This window comes from Balaenoptera physalus, assembly GCF_965194825.1.
Source record: "Balaenoptera physalus genome assembly, chromosome: 3".
Classification (NCBI taxonomy): domain Eukaryota; kingdom Metazoa; phylum Chordata; class Mammalia; order Artiodactyla; family Balaenopteridae; genus Balaenoptera; species Balaenoptera physalus.
The window spans coordinates 47122880-47147316 of record NC_138890.1 but is presented as its reverse complement, the minus strand read 5'-3'; the positions used below and the strand labels follow the sequence as shown (position 1 = coordinate 47147316).

Below are 24437 nucleotides of genomic sequence, written 5' to 3'. Positions count from 1 at the left end.
ACTGTGACAAAACCAGATGACAATAAGGCTCTGAATAGAGCTGATGTAACAACTGATGGTCAGGGAAATCGAAGACAGGACATGCATTTTTCTATATGTCAGTGATTTAAAATGAAGGGGGGGCGGGTGCTGCCTAAATTAAGAAAGGAAACATTTGAAAAGAGCTAATTTTCCAGGCAGTTATACCGGAATTATTAGAACATTGGGCTAACTAGCCAGAAAAGAGTAAGCAGTGGCGACATTATTGAGAGTAATAATAACCAGCATGTGTTGAGCACTCACTGTGTGCCAGGCATCTTGCCCTGCATTCCCTCCTTAATCATCACATTGAAGCTTCTCATCCCAGGGAATACAAAGGGCAAAACTCAAGACGCAGAAAGGCTGAAGGTGCTCCTGAGGTGACACAGCTGGGAGCAGCAGGGCTGGGCTTCAAACTCCACTCTGCCCAGCTCCAGGGCCTGAACTCTGAATCGCTCCCCTGCACTGCCTTCCCGAAGCTTCCCTCCCCGCCCGAACAGATGCTTCTGCTCTTCTTTTTCTGCCTGTTGCATTTGTGTCCCTTGCGGGATCTGTGCTGGGCACTGGCCAGCAGTGTCTTATCACAGAGCAATGCAAGTTACAGGTGGCGGAGTCCTCTCTCTCGTTGGGCTGGATTGGAGTAGACACCACCCCTGGGCTCCCCTCTTTGCTTGCACCTTGTCATCAAGCTGATGTTGTCAACATTTACTTTGCAAAGTAAACGGGGTGTTGCTCCGTCCACGGGCTCCAGAAGGTGAGGTGATGTTGAATCACCTGACTTTTATTACCCTTTCTTCCACACCCTGGCCAATGGCAGATGCTTGGGCTATTATTGCAGGGGTTGGGGGACATCCCCACGTACCATCTGCACCCTGGGAACCCAGAGAGTAATTTCCTGGAGCATCAGGGACTCTTTCCCCAGATGGATTGTAAAGAGAGAGGAAAACTGGTGCTGGATCCACCCAAATCCATTGCTCAAAACAACACTTTTCAGGCAATCCAGGCCTAGGCTAGGCAAATCTTAATTTGTTTGCTGGCTTAAAAAAAAATCAAAACATCGTTTATCATTTGTGGCGATTTTGATTTATGTATAAAGCTTGCCTTGCCTGGAGAGTAATCATAGTATTTCCTCACATGGTTTATAGGGTTTATAGTTTACAGAAAGCTTTCATGTATGTAACCTCTCACTTGACTTTCTCAGCGTGGTGTGGGTACCAGACAGGAACAAGCTACATGTAGTTCAGAGAGGTAGTACTGGCCCAAGGTTGATCAGCTCATAGGCAAGTGACCTGGCCTCCCGTCCAGGTGATCAGACTTAAAGGTCAGGGATGATTGGGGCTCCTGGCAGAGTCGGGGGAAGCATGGGCTTTGGAGCCCAGAGACCTGGTTTTATAGCCTTTCTGAGTCCTGGTTTATCTGTCTATAGAATGAGGGCTCGTATGCCTACCCTGATAGCTTTGCTGGGGAGATTACATGAGAAGAGGTCTGAAGTGCATGATACGCCCATGGCTGAGTCTCATTCCCCTCCCCTCTTTAGCCCTGCAAAATCTGGAGGAACACTGTATATCAAGTGTAAAGTTCTATCTTGGTGATTTAACCATATTTTTCATCTTCCCTTCCCCACTCCATTTAATTGGCAACACTGACTTTGCTCTTTGCTCCTAGGAAACGGAGAACAAGGGAGGCCCTTCCCCATGACCGATGCTGAGAGAGTGGATCAGGCATACCGAGAAAATGGATTTAACATTTACGTCAGTGATAAAATCTCCCTGAATCGCTCTCTCCCTGATATTCGGCACCCAAAGTGAGTGTAACATCTCTCATCTTCTGGTATCTAAGGATTTTGCCCTGGGCTCTTGTTGAGAATGAACTAAAGAAAAAGGTACATAAAGCACTGCTGGAGGAGATTTCCTCCTGTTACCCAGGGCCTTCGTGCACAGGCTCGTGTGATCAGATTCTCCTAGAATTTAGAACTGGTGTGGCCGAGGGACAATATTGTCTCTCCAAAAGAGCTGGTCTCCTTCCTCTTTTCAACCAGCGGAAACCATGACCTCTGTATTTCCTTTTTTGACTCTGGCCCACAGGGAAGTCCAGACCTCAATTTGCAAGACAGTTGCAGCAGCCATTTCAACCCTCCCTTTCTCCACCTTCTGTGTGTGACATTTTTATTTTTTATTTTTTTAATCTTTAGTTTAGCTATCCTGTGCACCTATACATCTATATGTTGGTTATAAGCTATCTCAACTCACTTTGAGAGAGGACATATCATAATGATTATAAAGATAACAGTGGCAGCTAACATTCTTTGAACAGGTAGCGTGTGTCAGGCACTTCGCTTGCATTGTCTCAGGTCCCTGTGATGTAGGTCCTGTGATGATGCCCATTTTTACGGATGAGGAAACTGAGGCTTAAAGGGGTATTATAACTCATGTAGGGCCACACTAAGAAGCTGAGCCAGTTCTTGAGCTCCAGTTCAACCAAAAACTATACTCTGGATCTTAAGCCATCCTGCCTCCCCTTTTTAATAGGAGTACTGTAGTGGTCATGGTGATTTTCTAGCAGAGGGGTACCTCTTAAAGTTGCTGTGCATTAGCATCACCTGGTGGGCCATTAGTTCAAACACAGGACCTTGAGCCTCACGCCCATAATCCCTGATTCAGTAGATCTGGGTCGGGGCCCAAGAACTTCATTACAAGTAAGCTTCCACGTGACGTTTGTGGGGTCCACACTTTGGGAACCACTGCAAGCAGAAGATTTCAAAATTGTCTCTTCACGAAGGCAGTACTGAGTAGAAGTGGAGCATAAACTGTTTTGCTCAGGGACTAAGAAGTTAGAAGCTGGGAAAAGATAATAACAGCTAACACTTATTAGGTACTTACTGTGTGCTGAGCATTATTCTAAGCCAGCTGTTCTCAGAGTGTGGTTCCCAGGCCAGCAACAGCAGCATCACCTAAGAGCTTGTTAGACATGCTCATTGCTGGATCTCAGCCCAGGTCTACGGAATCAAAAGCTCTGCACAGGGGCCCAGCCGTCCGTGTTTTAACAAGCCCTCCAGGGGATTCCGATGCAAAGCTGAAGTTTTTATACATACATTCTTTTTTTATATTCTTTTCCATTATGGTTTATCACAGGATATTGAATAGAGTTCCCTGTGCTCTACAGTAGGACCTTGTTGTTTATCCATTCTAAATGTAATAGTTTGCATCTACCAGCCCCAGAACCAAGGGTACTTTTAGTGCATTAATTCAGCCAAACCTTCCAAAAACCCTATGAGATAGGTACCTTTATTATCACCATTTTACAGATAAGGAATTGAGGCCAAAAAAAAAAAGGTTAAATAGTTACCGTGAGATGATACAGCTGGTAAGAGGTGGCGCTAGAATTTACATGCAGGGAGTCTGACCTAGAATCCGTAAGTCATAAGGTCTTTCCACCTCTAAGGCCTCAGTGGGTAGAATGTAATAATAAAGAATCTTGATAGCACGTGTGGCTACTTACAAAAATGCTTTCTGCCCGCTTACATCTTTCAGTTCCTGCAACAGTACTTTGAGGTTGGCGTGTTTATTATCATCTCCACTTTGTAGATGAGGAAAGCACACAGCTAGGAATCCCCACCCGGAAGGTGTGCTGCTTGCCCAGGACTGGGCCCAGTTTGCAAGGATTTCTTGCGGCGAGGGGAGGGAGCGAGGGCCTTGAAGGGCTTGCTCGGGGGGTTGCACTTCATTTCATGGTCTTCACTGTCAAGCCCGGGATTTTTTTCACCTAAGTCTGAGAATGTAGTTCAGCTATTACTGATGTTGTTGGATTCAGAACCATGACCCGACTCTGAGGGTCAGAAACTCAATTTATATGTTTAGCCCCTCGCAGAGTTCAGAATTCTTCACTAATTTCATCTTTCTAAGTCTGGGAAAGAAGTTTCATCTGGGAGCATTATTCTCTCACCTCAGCTACTGCTCTGTGGTTCTGTAAGTTCTCAACTCTGGCTATACCTGGGGTGGTTTTAAAAAAATACAAAAGCTGGGGCCCTGCCACAGCCACTGGAGTCTGAATCTCTGGAGGGATAGCCTGGGTCTGAGGATCTTCTGAAATCTCAGAACGTGATTCTCGCATATAGCCAGGGTTGAGAACTGCTGGTGTGAAATAAGGAATATTTTTACAGTGAGAGAGAGATGCTTTCAACCATTCATTCATCTGTTCATCCAGTAAATGTATATTCATGGTCTTCTGTGTACCAAGCCCTGTGCTGAATACCAGGAACACAATGATAAATGAGTCATTATTGCTGCTTTGGGCAAGAGCTGGGGGTGGATGGCAGGAACAGGTCATTACACCACAGGTGAGAACCAGTGAGGGAGTGGGCACAGGGTGCTTTGGAACCCCAGGGGACACCCCCACCCAACACCAGCCTCTGCGGGAGGACATTGCACGTAGAGGACTAAGCAAGATGGTGCTTTGCCTTAACAGCTAAAGGGGCGAGTCTCCCAGCTGTTAGAGGGAGAGCCAGGGGCGGGGAACAAACCCTTTTGTCTCCCAGTGCAGTGCTGTCTCCCGACAGCCCAGAAGAAGAAAGGTCTTCATAATCAAGGTGTCCTAGGACCCACAGATAGGTCTGTGAATAGAATTCAGGAGGGTCTGTAAACTTGGATGAGAACAACATTGCATTTTTCTTTTCATGAACCTCTCACTGAAATCTGGTGTTCCCTTCAGTTATGAGTGTAAGCAACGAAGCACCTATGATATTTTCGCCAAAAGAAATCATTTACTTTCCCATCACTTTACAGATATCTCGAAATGTCACAGATACTCATCACTGCTTTGGAATGAAGGTAGTTTTTAGAACTTCCACTAGATCTTGTCATTTAATGTGTTAATGAAGAAGCACATTTATGACTCTATTTCAAATTCTTTTATTATTTTGACAACAGTATTTCAGTCTGGTTTCCTTTACAAGCGCATCTATTTTATTTTATTCATTGTACACACTGTTCTGAGAAGTGACGATAGGCTTCACCAACCTGGCAGAGAGGTTCAGAGTTTGGGTTTAAGGGGAGGAGTCCCAGTTCTGGGTGGATGTGAATTGAGCCTAAGGCTCTCCTGTATTACCAGCCCACCCACCCAACCAGTATCCAAGTTATGGCAAAAGATGTCGCTAAATCCAGTGCTCCTGACACCCACCCTTTTTTAGAATCCCGTTGTGGAAGCTGACTTTTTTTTTTTTTTAATGGTAAAGATGGATTTTATAAAATCATTAAGCTGCTTTACTTCACAATTTGAGGAAAGAGGCTACAGTGGAATTTTGCAGAGCTAAGAAAATTGTTTACATTGCTCTGATAAGAAGCAATTTAATATGAACATCTATAAACATCCATTTCATATTTGCCATAGTTTGTTGTTAATTTTTTCACATGAAAGTTTTGTTTTTTTTGCTTTAAGCCTTGAATATGTATTCATTAAGACTCATTTAAGCACTAGAGCACTGCTAAAATTCCCTGATTTAAAATATCCAAGTTTCTGATTACATAACAAGACCTCAAATATTTGGCACCTATACAACTGGCACCTTTCAACAAATGGAATTCTAGGCAGAAGTTAAGAAGAGCTATTGAGAAAAGCCAAAGGCACTGAGTTCAAAGGAATTTCCTGGTTGGGCAGGTCTCTGTAAAAGCAAAGTGTTCTGGGATGGATTGGAAAGAAAAGCATGCAACTAAGCACACTCCATCCTGTAGGCTCACAGGGCAAATGAGCATTGAAGCTGAGCTGAAGAGGCGTAGAAGAGCAGTGAAGAGTAGCAGGAGAAAGGGCAGCAGGAGGAAGAAGAAATACCAACAGTAAAGGAGGGGAAGGAGGGTTAAGGCATGATTGGTGAACAGGAAAGGAAACATCAAGAAGGGAAGGAAGAAAGCAGAAGGACAATGGTGTGAAAAAGAGGAAATAAAAATATGAAAGATCCAAACCAAGGAGAAATGGAATCTTATCCAGAATATCCTATTATGTTATAATACCTGAAAGTTAAGAATTAACTCTCTTTAATCTTTATTAGTCCACATTGGCAAATAGCAGCACTTATCTTGATAAGATAAAAACTCAAATTGCTTACTCAATTGCAAGAAACTGTCTCACATGGATTATCCCATTGGGAAGCCGACTTTTCATAAATGAGTTGACAGATGTCTTGAAGAGCTTTTCTTTTTTTCCAGGGGAAGTGGGGTGGGAGAATCTTTCCTGCAGTTTGACAGCAGAAATGTGTGAAGAAGTTAGAGTAGTCAAGCCACTCAGTCCCTCCTGTTGCTTTTAGCTTAAACAACTTCTCTGGCAGGAGCTGAGGTTTATGTTTGCCTTCTACTCCTTCAAACTGAATTTTGGCAACAGCCTGTCAAGGACAGGACCAAGGAGCTGTTTGCTTGCGCCAGCTGCATTTGCTTCCTCCAGAAGCTGCACCAGGGAGCCTGCAGCCACGGAGAGTGGAGAATAGGTGGTCCGGCCCCACCTGCTGGGTTTGCATGTGGGAGGTGGCCAGCTGGCTCTGAGCAGGCCTGCCCTCGGCCCCTCCTGCCAAGGGAGCAGGAACAAGGATGGCTGGTGGGCTGGCCCACTTTTCTTCTCCCCGGGGGCCCTGCTGGGCTGCGTGGCAGCCATACATGGAGGTCCCCTCCAGGGCACAGAGCTGGTAGCAGCGGAGTCCCAACTGCTGGAAGTTGCCCGGGTCTAAAAGTTCCTGGGCACACCCCTCCGTTGGATGATCAGCTTCTTCCGTGCAAAGATTATCCATGGTGGGGGTGAAAGCAGCCTACAATCCTGACCTGCTTTCTCCAGTCGATGAATATAGCTTCCAGTATGAATGAACCTGAACGGCATCTTTGTCACAAGAAAAGGCCCGAGTCTACCAGATTCCTGGTTCCATGCTCCTTCTTGATTTTTCCTTTTTGTTAAATTAACATGGTTACTTTATGGTATGTGCTCAATTTCCTCAAAAGAATTTATAAGCTCATATTATTATAATAGGCCTGGATTCTGTTGAGTGCCTTTACATCCCCAACAGGCTACAAAAGCAGCAAGGGATCTTCATTCTCAAAGAATGAAGATCACTGGAAATAGTAACTATGTGGGTAAATATATACAATTTTTTCTTACTGTTTAAATCTTTCAAAAAGATATCTGACTGGGGCTTCCCTGGTGGCACAGTGGTTGAGAGTCCACCTGCCAATGCAGGGGACACGGGTTCGAGCCCTGGTCTGGGAAGATCCCACATGCTGCAGAGCAACTGGGCCCGTGAGCCACAACTACTGAGCCTGCGCATCTGGAGCCTGTGCTCCGCAACAAGAGAGGCCGCGACAGTGAGAGGCCCACGCACCGCGATGAAGAGTGGCCCCCGCTCACCGCAACTGGAGAAAGCCCTCGCACAGAAACGAAGACCCAACACAGCCAAAAAATAAATAAATTAATTAAAAAAAAAAAAGATATCTGACCGTGTAACCCAAAATAATAACATATCCTTGCGTTTAAAGCATAGGTAAAAGTAAAATGTATCCCACCATAAAGGTTAGAGGGGAGAAATGTAATCTAGTAAGGTTCTCCTACTTACAAAGTGGTATAATGTCATTTGAAATTAGACTTTAAAAGTTAAAAGTATATAAAAGTATATACTGTAAACCCTAAAAGGAGCACTCAAATGGCAAAACAAAGAGTTGTAGCTAATAAGCCAACAAAGGAGATAAAATGGAACCATGAAAAATATTCGGTTAATCCAAAAGAAGGCAGAAAAGGAGGGAAAAAAGAACAAAGACCAGAAAGGAAAAATTGAAAGCAAGTACCAAGATGATGGACTTTAACCTAACCATATCAATAATCACATTAAATAATCATAGTAATTACTTTAGTGGAAAAGCAGCTTGTCAGATTAGATAAGAAAGCAAGATCCAACTACATACTGCCTGCAAGAAACACACTTTAAAGATAAAGATACAAATAAATTAGAAGTGAAAGGATAGAAAAGATCTTCTGTGCTAACATTAGTCAAAAGAAAACTGGAGTGACTATATATTAATATCAGTCAAATAGATTTCAGGACAAAGACAATTACCAGGGATAAAGAAGGTCATTTCATAATAAAGGGATCATTCATCAAGAGGACATAGCAATCTTAAATGGTTAAGCAACTAATAAGAGAGTTTTAAAATACATGAAGCAAAAACTCATAGAACTGCAAGGAGAAATAGACATAGCCACAATTATGAAATTTCAACACTTCTCTCTCAATAATTGATACAACAAGTAGATAGAAAATCAGCAAGGATATAGTAGAGTTGAACAGCACTGTCAACCAGTGTGACCCAGTTGACATTTGTGGAACACTCCACTCAATAACAGCAGAATATACAATCTTTTCGAGTGCATACATAACATTTACCAAGATAAACTATATTCTGGGCCAGAAAACAAGTCTCCATAAATTTAACAGGAATCAGATGATACAAATTATGTTCTCTGACCACAGTGGAATTAAATTTAGAAACCAATAATAGAATAGTGTCTTAAAATTTCCAGATGTTTGGGAACTATGTAACTCACTTAGGAATAACAGATGGGTCAAAGAAGAAATCAAAAGGAAAATTAGAAAGTATTTTGAACAGAATGATAATGGAAACAGAATATATCAGAATTTGTGGGATGTCACTAAAGCAGCATGTAAGGGGAAATTTTGTAGCATTAAATGCCTATATTGGAAAAGAAGAATGGTCTCAAATTAATGACATCAGCGTCTACTTTAAAAACTAGAAAGAGTAAGTTAATCTAAAATAAATGGAAGAAAGGAAGTTTTTTAAAAGATCAAAGCAGAGATCAGTGAAATAGAGAATAGAAAACCAACAGAGAAAAATCAGTGAACCCAAAAGCTGGTTCTTTGAGGTGGTCAATTAAATTGATGTCTTAGCAGCCTGATAAAGAAAAAAAAGAGAGAAGACACAAATTATCAATATCAAGAATGAGAGGGCTTCCCTGGTGGGGCAGTGGTTGAGAATCTGCCTGCCAATGCAGGGGACACGGGTTCGAGCCCTGGTCTGGGAAGATCCCACATGCCGCGGAGCAACTAGGCCCGTGAGCCACAGCTACTGAGCCTGCGCGTCTGGAGCCTGTGCTCCACAACAAAAGAGGCCACGATAGTGAGAGGCCCGCACACCGCGATGAAGAGTGGCCCCTGCTTGCCGCAACTGGAGAAAGCCCTCGCACAGAAACGAAGACCCAACAGAGCCAAAAATAAATAAATAAATAAATAATAATTTAAAAAAAGAATGAGAGAGGTGACATACCACAGATTCTATTACTGTTGAGAATAGTAAAGTAATATTCTGAACAACTTTGTTCCTATAAATTCAACAACTTAGATGAAATGACAAATTCCTTAAAAGATACAAACTACCAAAACTTACTCAAGAAGAAATGATTCATTTAAATGGCCCTATATCTAGTAAAGAAATTGAAATTATGTTAAGAACTTTCCCACAAGGAAAACTCCGGGCCCAAATAGATTCCTTGGTGAGTTCTACAAAAAATTTAGGAAATAATACAAACTCTACACAACTCTTCCAAAAAGTTAAAGAGGATGGAGTACATTCCAACTCATTGTGAAGAAGCCAGCATTACCCTGATACCAAAACCAGACAAAGACAACACAAAAAAGACGATTACAGGCCAATATCGCTGATGAACAGAGATGCAAAAATCCTCAACAAAATATTAGCAAACCAAATGCAGCAATACGTCAGAAAGATCATACAACCGTGATCAAGTGGAATTTATTCCAGGGATTCGAGGATGGTTCAACATCCACAAATCAATCAACGTGATACACACCACATTAATAAAATGAAGGATAAAAACCATATGTTCATCTCAGTAGATACAGAAAAAGCATTTGATAACATTCAACACCCATTTATGATAAAAGCTCTCAATAAAGTGGGTGTAGAAAGGACGTATCTCAACATAATAAAGGCCATATGTGACAAACACACAACTAATATCATACTCAGTAATAAAAAGTTAAAAGCTATCTCTAAAATCGGGAACAAGACAAGGATAGCCCTTCTCACCACTCTTATTCAACATAGTATTGAAATCCTAGATAGAGCAATTAGGCAAGAAAAAGAAATAAAAGGCATCCAAAATGGAAAGGAAGAAGTAAAACGGTCACTATTTGCAAATAACATGATTTTATATATACAGAAAACCCTAAAGACTCCACCAAAAACCTATTAAAAATAATAGAATCCAGGTGGAAATGGATTTGTTATCGTGGTTTGCTAAGCATTGCAGTATCCACAACATCCGGATAGAAGGGTAGGGAATCAGGAAGAGGGAGAGCACTGAAGGGAAATCACTCCCTGGACCCAGAAGAGCTAGAGGCTGAGGACCTATTGAGGGACCACCACCTTCCTTCCATGATAATGTGGCCTTGGTGTTGCTGGGGGTTGAGAACCAGGAAAGCCTGATGTTTATAAATATATGCAGAAACAGACAGGGAATCTTCTGGAATGGTGATGAAAGCCCAAGCAGGAAAGGCCTGGGATGTAAAAGAATTGAGTTTTTCTGGCCCAGAAGGCATCACCAGTTGTGCATTCATGGGACCCCAGGGGACCAAAGGAAGCTGTTGGCAGAGCTGCTGTCTGTGTTCTTGGGCTCCTGCTGCATGGACACCTCATGAATGTATTCAGAGCTAATTAAATCAGGAATTTAAGGCAACCGTGTATGTGTGTTAGGGGCTCCTTTCTCATTCCTCCATCCCCGATCTGTTGCCCACCTAAATGCAGCCTCCTCCTACTCATTTATACTAAAATGATGAAATGTCAGTCCCTGCCTTGAAGAGATCTCAAGCCTATTAGTCAGTTGAAACTTTCTCTGCAAGTCATTCACTCATTAATTGAGCAAATACTTATTGTGTGCCTACCATGGGTGCTTATTACTTACTAGCCTACTAGTGTAGGCTAGTCCCTGGGAAAACAGCAATGAACAAAATGGGCAAAATTTCCTTCCCTCCTAGAGCTTACATTCTACTGGGCTGGGGAGGTCATAAACAAACAAATGAATATATTTATTTTCCAGTGATGTAGGGAAAGAAAGAAGCAAAGTAAGAGGTAGAAAAAGTGATGAGAGAGGCTTCCCTGGCGGTCCAGTGATTAAGACTCCGTACTTCCACCGTAGCGGGGCGCAGGTTCGATCCCTGGTTGGGGAACTAATATCCCACATGCCGCGGGGCACAGCCAAAAAAAAAAAAAAACAACAGTGATGGGAATAAGGTGTATTTTATTTCAGTGGTCAGGGAACGCTCTGCTGAGAAGATGACATGTGAACAGAGAAATGAAGAAGTGAGGGGCCTAGCAAGGCAGTTAACTGGGGGAAGAGCCCTGCAGGCAGAGGAAACAAGTACAAAGGCCCTGAGACCGTCATGCTTGGCTGTGGTACCCAGTGAGCCAGGAGGAGAGTGATGAGAAACAAGGCTGGAGGAGTGTCACGGTCATGGTGGGGCTTTGGCTTTTACCAAAGTGAGTAAGATGGGAATCCCTGGAGGGTTTTGAGCAGAGAGCGCCATGATCCGATTTTCATTTTCGAAGGATCCCTTTGGTTGCTATGTTAGAATAGACTGAGGTGGCCAAGGGTAGAGACAGGGAGAATATAGTTAGGGGTATATTACAGACTCAGACCACAGTGGGAGTAGAGATTACCAGTGGCCGCATTCTAGATATACTTTGAAGATGGAGACTACAGAATTTACTTACAGACAGTATAGATATGAGAAAAAGAAAGGAGTCAAGGATAACGCCAAGGTTTTTGGCCAGAGCGACTGGGGAGATGGAGTTGCCATTACAGAAACAAAGACTTTGGGAAGAGCAGGCTTGGGGGAAATCAAGATTTGTATTTCAGTCAAGGTTAAGATGTTCTAAAAACATCCAAATGATGATGTCAAGTAGGCAGTTGAATAAATGATGCCATTTGTGTTGTGAAAAATGGAAATGGTGGTGGGATCCTTTTTTGATTATATTATATATTATATTGTGGTTTTAATTAACTCACCTTCCTTGAATAGCAAGAAATGTCGGAGGCATAACGGATAGTAAATCTAAAAATGACCCAGGATCAGCTGTGGTCTGTGGTGTGGTGTGCAGGATGATAGTTTGTGTGCCACATTCAGGTCAAAGTGAGGGCGGTGCACACCTTCTGCCATCTACAATGGGAGTGAATGGCTGGAGTCTGGGCCCACCCGTCTCCCACCCCCCCCACACACACAGTGCCAGGAGGTATGTCAGACCCTCTGTACAACAGTGACAGGCTTGGAAGATGTATTTAGTATATATTAGCAGTTCTTACCCTTTTTATCATGATTTGTATGGTGGAGTAAGCTCACTTGACACTTCTGTAATGGAGTGCTTGAGTATAAGATTAGCGCCCAGAGATCCTCAGGATGAGAGCGATCCAGACTCCCTAAGTTCGGCAGGTTGTTAGCAAGGCAGTTGTGTAGGGAGGGGCAGGGGGCAGAAGGAGGCTGTAGCCTGAATGAGTTGTGAGCTGGGAAAGGAAGAAGTCCAGGTTTCTCTGTAGCATCACTGATTCTACAGGAAACTTCAATCGGCTCTCTTCTGAAATTAAATTTCTCTCTTCTGAGCAATAGTGTTTCTTCTAAGACAACAGTTATTGATCCATCAGACCTAATATTGGGATTTAAAGGTGCTCATAAGCCTTAAAATGAAATGGCAGCCAATAAAATTTCTCAAATTGACTCCTTTTCTTGTAATTTTTAAAACAGATTTCAGTGAATTCAGCCCTTTTGTTGAAATTACGGAGATAAATGGCTTATACACAAAAATGGCTGCCTGTCAACTGAAAATCAAACGGGCATGTATCCCATATGATTTTTGCTGGGTGAAAACCACTCGACATCCACGTGCGCTGTTGTGTGGTTTGTTTTCTTTTATCATTTCTGCAAACAGACGCGTTTTCTAAGCCTTCTTGAAATGGGTGCTGTGTTCTCCATGAATACTAAACGCCTGCCACTTATCTAGTGCTTGTGTGCCAGGCATGGTGCTGAGCACTCCACCAGCCTCAGCTCACTTGTTCCCACTTTGAGGTTTGGTGTGACGACGTTTTTCTTTCCTTTATGTTTCAGCATCATCTTCTCATTTACAAAAACTCTGTCACAACTCTTTTGTGATTCTGGCCTCTCTGAAACCGTTTGTGTCTAACGGGGATTACTAGCTCCATTTTACAGATGCACACACTAAACCTCAGGGAAGCTGAGTTCTTTGCACCAGTTCACACAGCCTGTAGAAGGCAAAGGAGACTCACACCTGGACCCCAGCCTGTGCTCCTTCTGCTGCATCACGCAAGACCGAGACCCATTCCTCACAGGGAAGGAAGCAGACATTTTTACATTCGAATCCTTTGTGCGTGAAGGTTCTTGGGCCAGGCATAGCGAGCAAGGTTGGCTAGATAAATGGACACAGCCCGGACACTGCTTGAGTTGCCTTTCACTCCTGCTGCTGAAGGTAACATACGCTTGTCCAGGAGCAGATAAATCGCCCTCAGTAAAAATTGGTTACAGAGATGCGTTTGATTTCTAAGTGGTATTGCCCTCGAAAGGACTTAAGGAAAAAGAGAATAATGACTGGAAGATAAAGACAATTATCAATTCTCTCCCTTCATTAAGATGGTATCACGGGCAGCATGATGATAAGAAAAGCGAAGCAGCTCCCCTTGGGAGCAATGTGACATAGACTAGAGCATAACTCCCTCCTGATTGTAAGCCTTCTTCTCCACACCTTTTTGGGGGACAAAATCAATAGCGCCCCCACCTAGCCAGCCACCTGCAACCCTAAATCTGCCCAGGTAGTGAATGGTATCAGTTTAGCATTCGGTAGACTTTTCCTTTGCTTATGCAACATATGGAAACATAGCAAGAGGTTTGGGGTTTTTTGGTCTGGGGTTTTTTTCCCCCACAAAAATGTGGTCATACTCTATGTATTTTATTCTACAGGTAGCTTTTTTCGCTTATATTATGGTCACTTTTCTAAGACATTTCTAATAGCTGTATAATATTACACAGGAATCTCATAAATTCAACCATTGCTCTGTTGACAGGCATACAGGTTGTTTCCATTCTGGAAACAATGGCAAAAACATCCTTGAACATGTTTCTTTACATTTTAGTTTCTTCTTTTCTCCTCTGTCATGAATCATGAAGAATCTTGATATTAAAGCCCGTTTCCTCCTTACTCTGTTGGCCTGGCATCTGGCATCTAATGGGAGGTGTGGTCCTTATGGTTGTTATCTCATGCTGATAATTCCGGGCCTCTTGACCTCACCTACCGTACTGATTAACCAGAGTTCCTCCTTCCTGCTGTCAGCCTATGTTTAAAGTTTGAGCACATGGAACACTTTGCAGGTTACGTGTGCGGAAGGACCAGTTTTATCAAGTGGGACAGCCATGTGAAGAAACTGTTGGGTTTTCCTGTGTGCTTTAAAAATTTTTGCTGTTGTTGTTGTTTTTTTTACACCTGTCTCAAAACTAGATATGATCTGAGCAAAGGGCTTTCCAAAATGTGAGTTCGAAGGGAGAGGCAAAGACTGCACAAACCAAGATCCTTTAAATACTGCTTGTACCTGAAGTCTCTGGTACAGGTTAGGGGGCACAAAACTGGTGATGAACTGGTGGTGCAGAGGTGCATAATTAATACTAATAAGCTTTGTTATTCTCTTAACTGCCTGTTGAGAGGAGGGAAGAGCAGGTGGGTGCAGCAAAGCCTCCCCTAAATGGAAAATGACCTTCAAAAAGGTGTCAGCCTCAGCACATGTTGTCACACTAATTTTCCGGCTCCTCTGGTTCCAGCCAGACTGTGTTAAAGAGAAACCCACGCCTGTCTCATCCCCCACAGAGCGGGAGAGAAGGGCTGCGGAGCCGAGCCTCAGCTGTAGAGAAAAGGCTTGCTGTCGGGTATGTCAGGAGAGGGCCCAAACCTGCATCTGGAGGGATGATGAGGGTGAAGGGCAGGAGCTTTTCACACTCTGCCCACTAAGATCCAGTTTCTTCCTTTTGTTCCAGAGCCTGGAGCTATTTATAACTTCCACTAAGCTTCTTGGGGGCTCCAGAGCCCAGAAGACATAGTCTTTCTGAGAATGTTGTATTATAAGGAACTGTCCTTTATACAAAATACAGAGGGGAGAATTTCAGAATTTTGAACTTAAACCATTTGCTGGAAAATGACCTACACCGTGGCCTCGGGGAGGTGGAAACTCACATGTCTGAGCCAGATGCTATACCAGGTACATTCACGTATGGTATGTCATTTATTCCTTGGGACAGCCTTAATAGGAAAGAGTTTTATCCCCGTTTTACCCACGTGGAACCTGAGGCTTAGGGAGGCTGTGACCTTCCCCAAGTGACACACTTCTAAGTGACAAAGGTGAGATTTGAATCCAGATCTGAGGGTCTCTTCAGCTTATGCCCCTTCCCTTACCACGGTTTCCACCTTGGGAAGTACCCTTACTGAAGCCCCTTGCCCTTTCCTGGCATGGCCATCCCTGATTCCAAGAGAATTGAAATCAGGAACGTTCTCTTTGCTGTGAGTTCTCCTCCACATTTACCTGTCTGCAAGGCCGGAGCTAGCTACTTCTCCCTCCTTGTGGGTGTTTTAATTGTCCATTCTCACCTAGTTCTCCTGTCGTCCTCGTGGTGTTACCATCCCCACTTCACAGATGAGGAAACTGAGTCTCAGCAAGGGATGGAAAGCTGCCCCAGGTCTCACAGCTGCAGGGCAGCACAGTCGGGATTTGAAACCAGGCCCAGAGCACTCTTGCTCCCTTAGGCACATGCAATATTGGGTGTGTTCATGGACTTGCACTTCTTTTTTTTTTTTTAGTATTTATTTATTTATTTATTTTGGCTGTGCTGGGTCTTAGTTGCAGCATGTGGGCTTCTTAGTTGCGGCATGCAGACTCTTAGTTGTGGCATGTGGGCTATTTAGTTGCGGCATGCGGGCTATTTAGTTGCGGCATGCAGACCCTTAGTTGCAGCATGCGAACTCTTAGTTGCAGCATGCATGCGGGATCTAGCTCCCCTGACCAGGGATCGAACCCAGGCCCCCTGCATTGGAGCAGGGAGTCTTATCCACTAGACCACAAGGGAAGTCCCTGGACTTGCATTTCAATTTGGTCTGTGGATAGTGTCCCATGTTAGGGAATTAAATGTTTTGTTTTGTTTTTATGTTCCCTTCAAAATGACTGGATTGTTCTTTTTCAAGGTTGACTTGGAGAGAAAATTTTTGAAATGCTTCCCTTTGATTTTGACTTCTTTTCTTTTTTATTCTAGTGCTCCAGCATTAAGCCCTGAGGGTGCATGTTAAGGGCCAATGTATTAGATTCATCTTTATGCCCAAGGGCTCAGAATCCTTTAGAGAATATTCAGCTGGGGACTGCTCAATCCCCAGTGAGTCCTCCTACTGCCTCCCACCCCCCACCTCAGGCCTCAGCCCAGGCCACTTTCTCCTAGTCAGTGAATGATCAAAGTTCTCTTCCTGCAGCATGAGAGAGGCTGCCCCCTTCAGGTCAGAGGGAGCACCTGGGGAAGTTTCTGCCTCTGTCCTTCAAAAGCCATCCTTAGTTCCAAAACAGATTCATGTGACTGATGGGGCTTAGGGATTATCCAGTTATATCAGCAAGATCCTTAATAGTTACAAGTGACAGAAACCTAACTCAAACTGACTGAAGAAAAGACAATGTATTGACTCACGTAACTGAAAAGGCCAGGAGTAGACGATGGCTTCTGCCAGAGCTGGATCCAGGTCCCTAAATGATGCCAGCAGGAACCTCTCTCTCCAGCTCTTGGCTCTGTTTTCTGTTCTGCTAACTTCATTTTAAGATAGGGAACAGTCTGTATGGTGGCCCCAGGCAGATCAGACTTCTATCCTCCCACGTTCATTTTCAGCAGAAAAGAGCTCCCCTCTCTCCCAGCTGTCTCAGCCAAGATTTACTCTGATTTACAGGTGCCCATCCCTGAACCAACCACGGGGGCTGTGGAGCTGGGATGCCCTGGCTGAGCCAGGCTCTCTTGCCCACCCTCAAGGCAAGGCAAGGACCTCCGCCAAACCCTGTGAAATTGAGGGCTGGGAGATTCCCCAAGGAGAATCAGGATGCTCTTACCAAAAGAAGGAGAAGGAATACAGAGCAGGCACGCCAGACTTGCCCTTTGTCCAGCTCCCTTATCGACATAAGGGGAACCTGGGGTCCGGCAAGAAGATGGGACTTGGAATGTTGCATGGCAGAGCAGAAACCAGAAGCCAGGATTTCAGACTCCTACCTAGTTCCCGCAGTTTTTGTTTTTTTATCTATTCATTCTTCTTTTTGCTTGTATAATTAATAGTACATTACCCCTATAAAAATATTTATGTATACAGGACAGATGGGTTTCAATCCAGGCTCCAGCTCTTACCAGCTGTTTATTTGACCTCTCTGCCTTGTTTGCTCCTCATTGTGATGGGAGTAATGATAGTCCCTACCTCATAAGAGCATTGTGACAATTAAATGACTTAATGCATATAAAGTGCTTAGAAAGTGCTTATTATGCCCAACAGAATAGAAATCCCTAACAGATATATTCTCTTATAATCATTGTCATCTTCCAGCTTATTTTTTCACTGCTATCAGTACTCTCTAGTTCGAATTTTTCATCATTTATTTAATCTTTCCCCATTGATGAACATTCACTTTGTTTCTACTCTTTTCACCATTTCAAAGTGTGTCAAGGAGCACCCCTGACCGTGCCTCTTGGTCCTCACACCGTGAACATCTAACTCAACTTTGTCCTGTTGAGGTCGGGACCTCATCGGACTGTGAACCAGATAACAAGGGAAGTGCTTGGGCAAGGGGTGGGATGTTTTGCACTCAGCTCATAGTCGTAAGGTTTGAAGTACCACAGTTGCCTCTTCCTTTATGATGTCTCCTGGGGCCAGAAATACTGAGCCAAGGGGGCACCAAGATTGATGTCATGTGATGGAGATGTCATGGTGTCCCTGCTTTGACCTTCTGTGAGGGCGTCGCTCTGCCCGTTCCTGCCCCCGCAGGACCCCTTCTAAGTGTCTCAGGAGCCCACTCTGTATCTGGGGACCCATGGACACTGGGAGGCCATCAAGTCAGTGTGCCATGTGCCGTGCTGTAGAAACAAATATTTGTTCAGAGAAGAGCTTGGAGGAAGACATACCCTAAATGTTTCATGGAGGTCAGCCCCCGGTGTCAGGACGTTGAAGTCATTAGCGGTTGTCTTTTAGCCTTGCTGTGTTTTCCAGCCTTTCATAGTGAGCAATTACCACTTTTGTCATCAAGAAAAATATTGTAAGCATTATTTTAAGTAAATACTCTCTAGATTTGAGGCTTGGATCCAAGTCACTTTCCACTAGGGGCTCCATTTCCTCATATGGAGAACGGGGTTAGCACGCCCAGGTTTGTCTCCCTCCCAGGGGTTGGTGCAGCTTAGAGAAAAGGGAGAGTGCTCTATAAACCGTCAGGCACGATGAACTGGGGAAGGAGGAGGTTATTATTGTCTGGTTGTAGCCAAACCCAGCCTCCTTGCATTGGGAGCAGTGCCCCAGTTGCCCCGTCCCGGAGACTACACTCTGAAGGCATCGGGCAAAGGGATGCTTCGTGTTTATCACACATACAAGGACTGAGCATACTCTACTGTCCAGTGTTGAGATCTTAAGACACAACACGCAGACAGGTCTTAAAGGTGACAGCTAAGATGGGGGTGTCACTGGGGTGGGTGGTGGCCTTCTCTCTTCCTCCCTGCCACCCCCAGGCCTCCTCTGTCTGTTGTGATCTGAGGCCTAATAAGAGGAGGAGAAATGGGGCTTTTCACACGGGCTCCCAACAGGGAGGTGGCCTGTGGGAGAGTCTGTGGAACCAAGCTTCCTGCTGGATACCGGAGAGATTCATTTCAGCATGGCACACAATTTTTTATCTAAACCAGTAGACTAAGCTGGGACCAAACTAATGCCTAGTGCCTGTGGCAAAAGTCGAAGTGCCATTTTGTGTTTATTTAGTAAATAAATGAGTGGATAGTTAGAGGAGGGAGAAAAAGAGTAGACCCTCCTCGCCTCCCCAGAAGCACATGATCAAGGCTGAGGCTTTTATTTAAGTTCTGGATAATTTTTAAGCCAGGATTGGGTTAAACTAGAAGTGAATTTAGTCTGTTGTGGCATCGTCTGCTTCCCTTAGTACATGATGGTGTTTGTGTATCTACCAGCAGGCTGTGGGCCCCAGCTCTGGGGTTCAAGAGAGCCAGGGCTCTCTGCGCCGTAATAGTGCTGTTGTATTTCACCCCATGGACTCCAGGCAATTTATTACAGCTAGCCCCCCACTCCAACCCTGCCGCAACGAGTGAGCCTCCTGTGAAATTGGATGGAAGGCAGGAACTCTTGTAGAAAAACTAGATAGCACCTGTCTTTCTTGGCCACAGAGGATGCAGCCAAATTAAGGGAAAGGGATTTTTAAGAAGAGGTGCTTTCGTTCATTTGTGAAGGTCGACATAATGAAGTTGGAAGAGGCTCCCCCAGAAGACTGGCTGAAATGATCAAAGGGGTTAGAGAGGTGGGGGAAGAGGCAGAGGAGGGCCCGGAGGTGGGGCCTGAATAAAAGCAGTCCAGCCAGGTGCAGGAGCAAGAGGGGACATGAAAGAAGGGGAAAGAGAGAGACTGACCTGTCCATCAAAACTGGACTGCCAGAATTAGGGGCACCCTGTCCATGCAGCTGTAACTGGGCTCACAGCCAGACACCATGGGTTCATTCCTGCCCTGTCCTACCCTGCAGCTTCCCTTGGTGCCTCTAGCAGACGTAGAATTTAAAGCTAAGGAGACCGTGGACCCTGAGCTGTTTTTTCCTCCCAGCATTTCTTTCTGAAAATTGTCAAACATACAGAAAATTTGAATGAATTGCACACAGAACACTCATCGAGATTCCCACCATCGAGATTCTGCAATTAACATTCCTCTAATGATTTTATCACATATATATATTTTTAAAGATTTAATTTTATGTATTATTTTTGGCTGTATTGGGTGTTCATTGCTGCGCACGGGCTTTCTCTAGTTGCGGCGAGCAGGGGCTACTCTTAGTTGCGTTGCGCAGGCTTCTCATTGTGGTGGCTTCTCTTGTTGCGGAGCACAGGCTCTAGGCGTGCAGTCTTCAGTAGTTGTGGCACACGGGCTCAGTAGTTGTGGCGCACGGGCTTAGTTGCTCTGCGCATGTGGGATCTTCTCAGACCAGGGCTCGAACCTGTGTCCCTTGCATTGGCAGGCGGATTCTTAACCACTGCGCCACCAGGGAAGTCCCAAGGTGGGCAGTTTTGTTATTCCCTCTTGGCCTGCCTGGTCCTCAGCTCCCCTTTTCTGGGCCCTGGGAAAATCCCTAATATCTCTGTTGAAATATACCCCTAAGATGAAAAGAAATGAAGAACAAAAGGAATCTTAAATTTTCTGTAATCATATTGTTAGAAATAATATTAATATTACTTTTCTGAAACTATTATATATTATAGGAAAAAAGCAAGCAACTGTTAATGTTAAGAACTGAGATTTTTAGCAAAAGAGTTAGAATATGTAAAACCAGAGAAAAACCTAACAAGAAGAGAAAACTACAGACCAATATCCCTTATGAATATAGATGCAAAAATCCTCAGCAAAATACTAGCAAACCAAATTCGGCAACATATAAGGAGGATTATACACCATGACCAAATAGGATTTATCCCAGGAATGCAAGGTTGGTTCAATATATGAAAATCAATCAATGTAATGCATTATATTAATAGGATAAAGAACAAAACCCATGTGATTATATCAGTAGATGCAGAAAAAGCATTTGACAAGATCTAACACTTCTTCATGATTAAAACGTTCAACAAACTGAGAATAGAAGGGAGTTCCTTCAACCTGATAAAGAGCATTGATGAAAAACGCACATTAACGTTATATTTAATGGTGAAAGATTGAAAGCTTTCCCTTCTAAGGTCAGGAGCAAAACAAGGATATCTGCTCTTGCCACTTCTATTCAACATTGTACTGGAGTTTCTAAATAGTTAGACAAGAAGAAGAAATAAACGGCATCTAGATTCGAAAGAAAGAAGTAAAACTATCTCTATTTGCAGATGACACTGTCTTGTGTATAGAAAATCCTAAGGAATCCACACCAAAAAAATATTATTAGAACTAATAAATTAGTTCAACAAGGTTGCAAGACACAGGCTCAGTATAAAAAATCTATTATATTTCTGTACACTAGCAAGGAACAATATGAAAATGAAATACATATTTACTAGTCATTTCTCCAAGGAAGATATACAAATAGCCTATAAGCACATGAAAATAAGCTCAACGTCATTCATCATTAGGAATATGCAAACCAAACTGTGATGAGATACCACTTCACACCCACTAGAATGGCTATAATCAAAAAGATGGACAATAACAAGAGTTGGTGAGCATGTGGAGAAATTGGAACCCTCATACATAGTTGGTGGGAATGTAAAATGGCGCTGTCACTTTGGAAACAGTGGGCAGTTCCTTAAAGAGTTAAGCATGGAGTTACTTTATGGCCCGGCAATTCTACTCCTTGATACATACCCAAGAGAATTGAAAACATATGTCTACCCCAAAACTTGTACATGAATGTTCACAGCAACATTATTCATAATGGCCAAAAGGTAGAAACAACCCAAATGTCCATCAGTTGATGAATGAATAAATAAAATGTGTTGTATTTGTACAGTGGAATATTATTCAGCCATGAAAAAGAATGAGGTACTGATGCATGCTACAACATGAATGAACCTTGAAAATATTATGCTTAAGTGAAAGAACCCAGACACAAAGGCCACATGTTATATGATTCCATTTGTATAAAATGTCTACGATAGGAAAATCCATGGGAACAGAAAACAAATTAGTGATTTCCAGGGACTGGGGGCAGTGGATAATGGGTAGGGACTGCTAATAGATATGAAGTTTCTTTTGGGGGGTGATGAAAATGTTCTGGAATTAGATAGTGGTGATGGTTGTACAACTTTGTGGATATATTAAAAATTACTGAGTTGTACACTTTAAAAGGGTGAATTTTATGTTAAATTTTATGGTGTGTGAATTATATCTCAATAAAAAAGAGGTAAAATATAAAATTAAAGTTTAGTAAAACTCTGTAATTTTATGTTTATGAAATTGTATATATATATGAAATTTTAGCATAAACTCGTATCTATTAAAATATATTTGTAGTGCTGACCACCGTAAAGGCGTAGAAGCCATAACCAACATAATAGTAATGAATGCACTTAGTGCCCATATTGCAGCATCTAAATGGTTATATTGATAATATTAAAGAGCCAAGGTTCCTTGGCAGAATGGTTGATTCCAGGTTAGAGCAGGAAACATACAGGTTGAGGCTGGAGAATCTTTTGATACCTTTTGTCAGAAAACAAAGAAGCTGTCAGTACTCTGTGACCATGTGCAAAGGACTAGGAGCCAACTTGAGAAGACCGCCTTGGACTAAAAATAGGCTTATTTGGGAACCAAGAAGAATAATACTAGCACTGAATTGAAACATATTAATTATGTTAAAATTTATGAGTTCATAATGAAAACAAATAATTGGCCATCTTTGGAGGATGCTAGGGAACCAAGTCCTTCTGAAAATCAGTAAATTAAGAATCAAGAACTTAGCCTATCTTTCCTGTACTTCAGTGTAGGCCAAATAGTTGACATGGTAAAGTTTTTCTCCATGGAAGTATTCCAGCTAGTAAAGAAAGAATGATAGGATTAGAAATCACCATTTTGCAAACCCCTGATGAAATAAAGGATTTAGATGCGTATCATCTTTGGCCACCAACATCACAAAAGGAAAGACAACTGGACATTATGTGTTTCCCAAGGAATGCTCACACCAGCACCTATGAAGAGGCTGCCAGAATATCTCATCGAATTAGGTCAAGCCTCTAGGTCTAACTACCAGTTTACAGGAGGCAAAGTGGGGCAGACAGAGGAACATGTTGAGAGACACCACATCAACGCAGGAAGCAAAATGCAGACTGTGGGAAATACTATAGAACAAATGACCCAGTTTCTTAAACAAATAAATGGTAAGGGGAAAAGAGACCTAGGAGATGCATCAGCTAAAAGCAGTAATGTGGGCCTTGTCTTGATCCAGATTTAAACAAACCAGCTGTAATAAGACACAAAAACATCAGGGAAGTTTGAACACCAACTAAATATTTGCTGATATTAAGTAACTATGTTAATTCTTTGGGGTATTACCATGATATTAAAGGCCCACAGGAACACGGCCTTCTGCCCCCAAGCTTACCGTGGGGCTGGTGGAGAGCAAAGGAGAAAATGTGCCCTCTGCCCACAGAGCCCAGGGAGGGAGAGAAGAGGGTCCAAGCCAGTGAAGCCCAGTTTATTCTTCCAGGTTTAAGGACACATGGTTTCTCCTCCATAGAGAGGAACATGCAAGGGGTGGGCAGGGTGACAAGAGTGTTACCGAAGGGCTGTCTTCTACATGGAATCATGAGGATGGACAACCATGTTCCTATCACAATTGAGGCATAAACAAGTTAGTGCATGTAAAGCACCAAACCCCGTTGCTGCTCCATCACTGTTGGGGTTTGTTGTTCTGTAACTGCTCGTGTACAAAGCTGGATGGGGGGGTCGTGTGTGTGTGTGTGTGTGTGTGTGTGTGTGTGTGTGTGTATCCCTGTGCACTCTGTGTGCAGGGATTAGAGGCAGGACTTTGGGATGCCAAGTAGAAGAAAGTTGTTAAGTGACCGTGGTGTCCCCAGCTTTCACTCATTCCCTGAAGCCTGGAGAGGAAGTAGGAATTGCAGTTAGCTGAACCACGTGCATGAGTTCTCCTGGCAACATGAGAGCTGAACCTGTCCTCTCCCCGTCCCCCCGTGTCTCCCTCTAGCTGCAACAGCAAACGCTACCTGGAGACGCTCCCCAACACCAGCATCATCATCCCCTTCCACAACGAGGGCTGGTCCTCCCTCCTCCGCACCGTCCACAGCGTGCTGAACCGCTCGCCCCCGGAGCTGATCGCCGAGATTGTCCTGGTGGACGACTTCAGTGACCGAGGTAGGGCCCATTTCACCCAGCTTCCCACCCTCCACACTCCGTTCAGTGACTTGCCAAAGGGGTGGTAGGTTTTTCCCATCTTCAGCAGCACCAGCATGTGGGCCACCATGTACTGATGCTTGAGGCCATGAACCTGGCACTGAACACAAGTTTCTTACTTAGTCCTCACAATGACCCATGAAATAGGTTCTGTTTTTATCCCATTTGTATCAATGTAGAAGTGCATTAAGCTGCAAATAATAGAGAACTTTAAATAATAGC

General features: G+C 43.6%; 1 protein-coding gene across 4 annotated transcripts in view; it reads left to right on the top strand.

Annotated features, from left to right (window-relative positions):
* GALNT10 (polypeptide N-acetylgalactosaminyltransferase 10) overlaps positions 1-24437 on the top strand; it is a 223055-nt gene that overhangs the window by 111427 nt on the left and 87191 nt on the right. For all 4 annotated transcript variants that reach the window (XM_082453912.1, XM_082453913.1, XM_082453914.1 and 1 more), the window contains 2 exons: positions 1684-1822; positions 24010-24176. In XM_082453912.1, coding sequence (XP_082310038.1) covers positions 1684-1822; positions 24010-24176 — 306 coding nt within the window. The remainder of the gene's footprint in view (positions 1-1683; positions 1823-24009; positions 24177-24437) is intronic.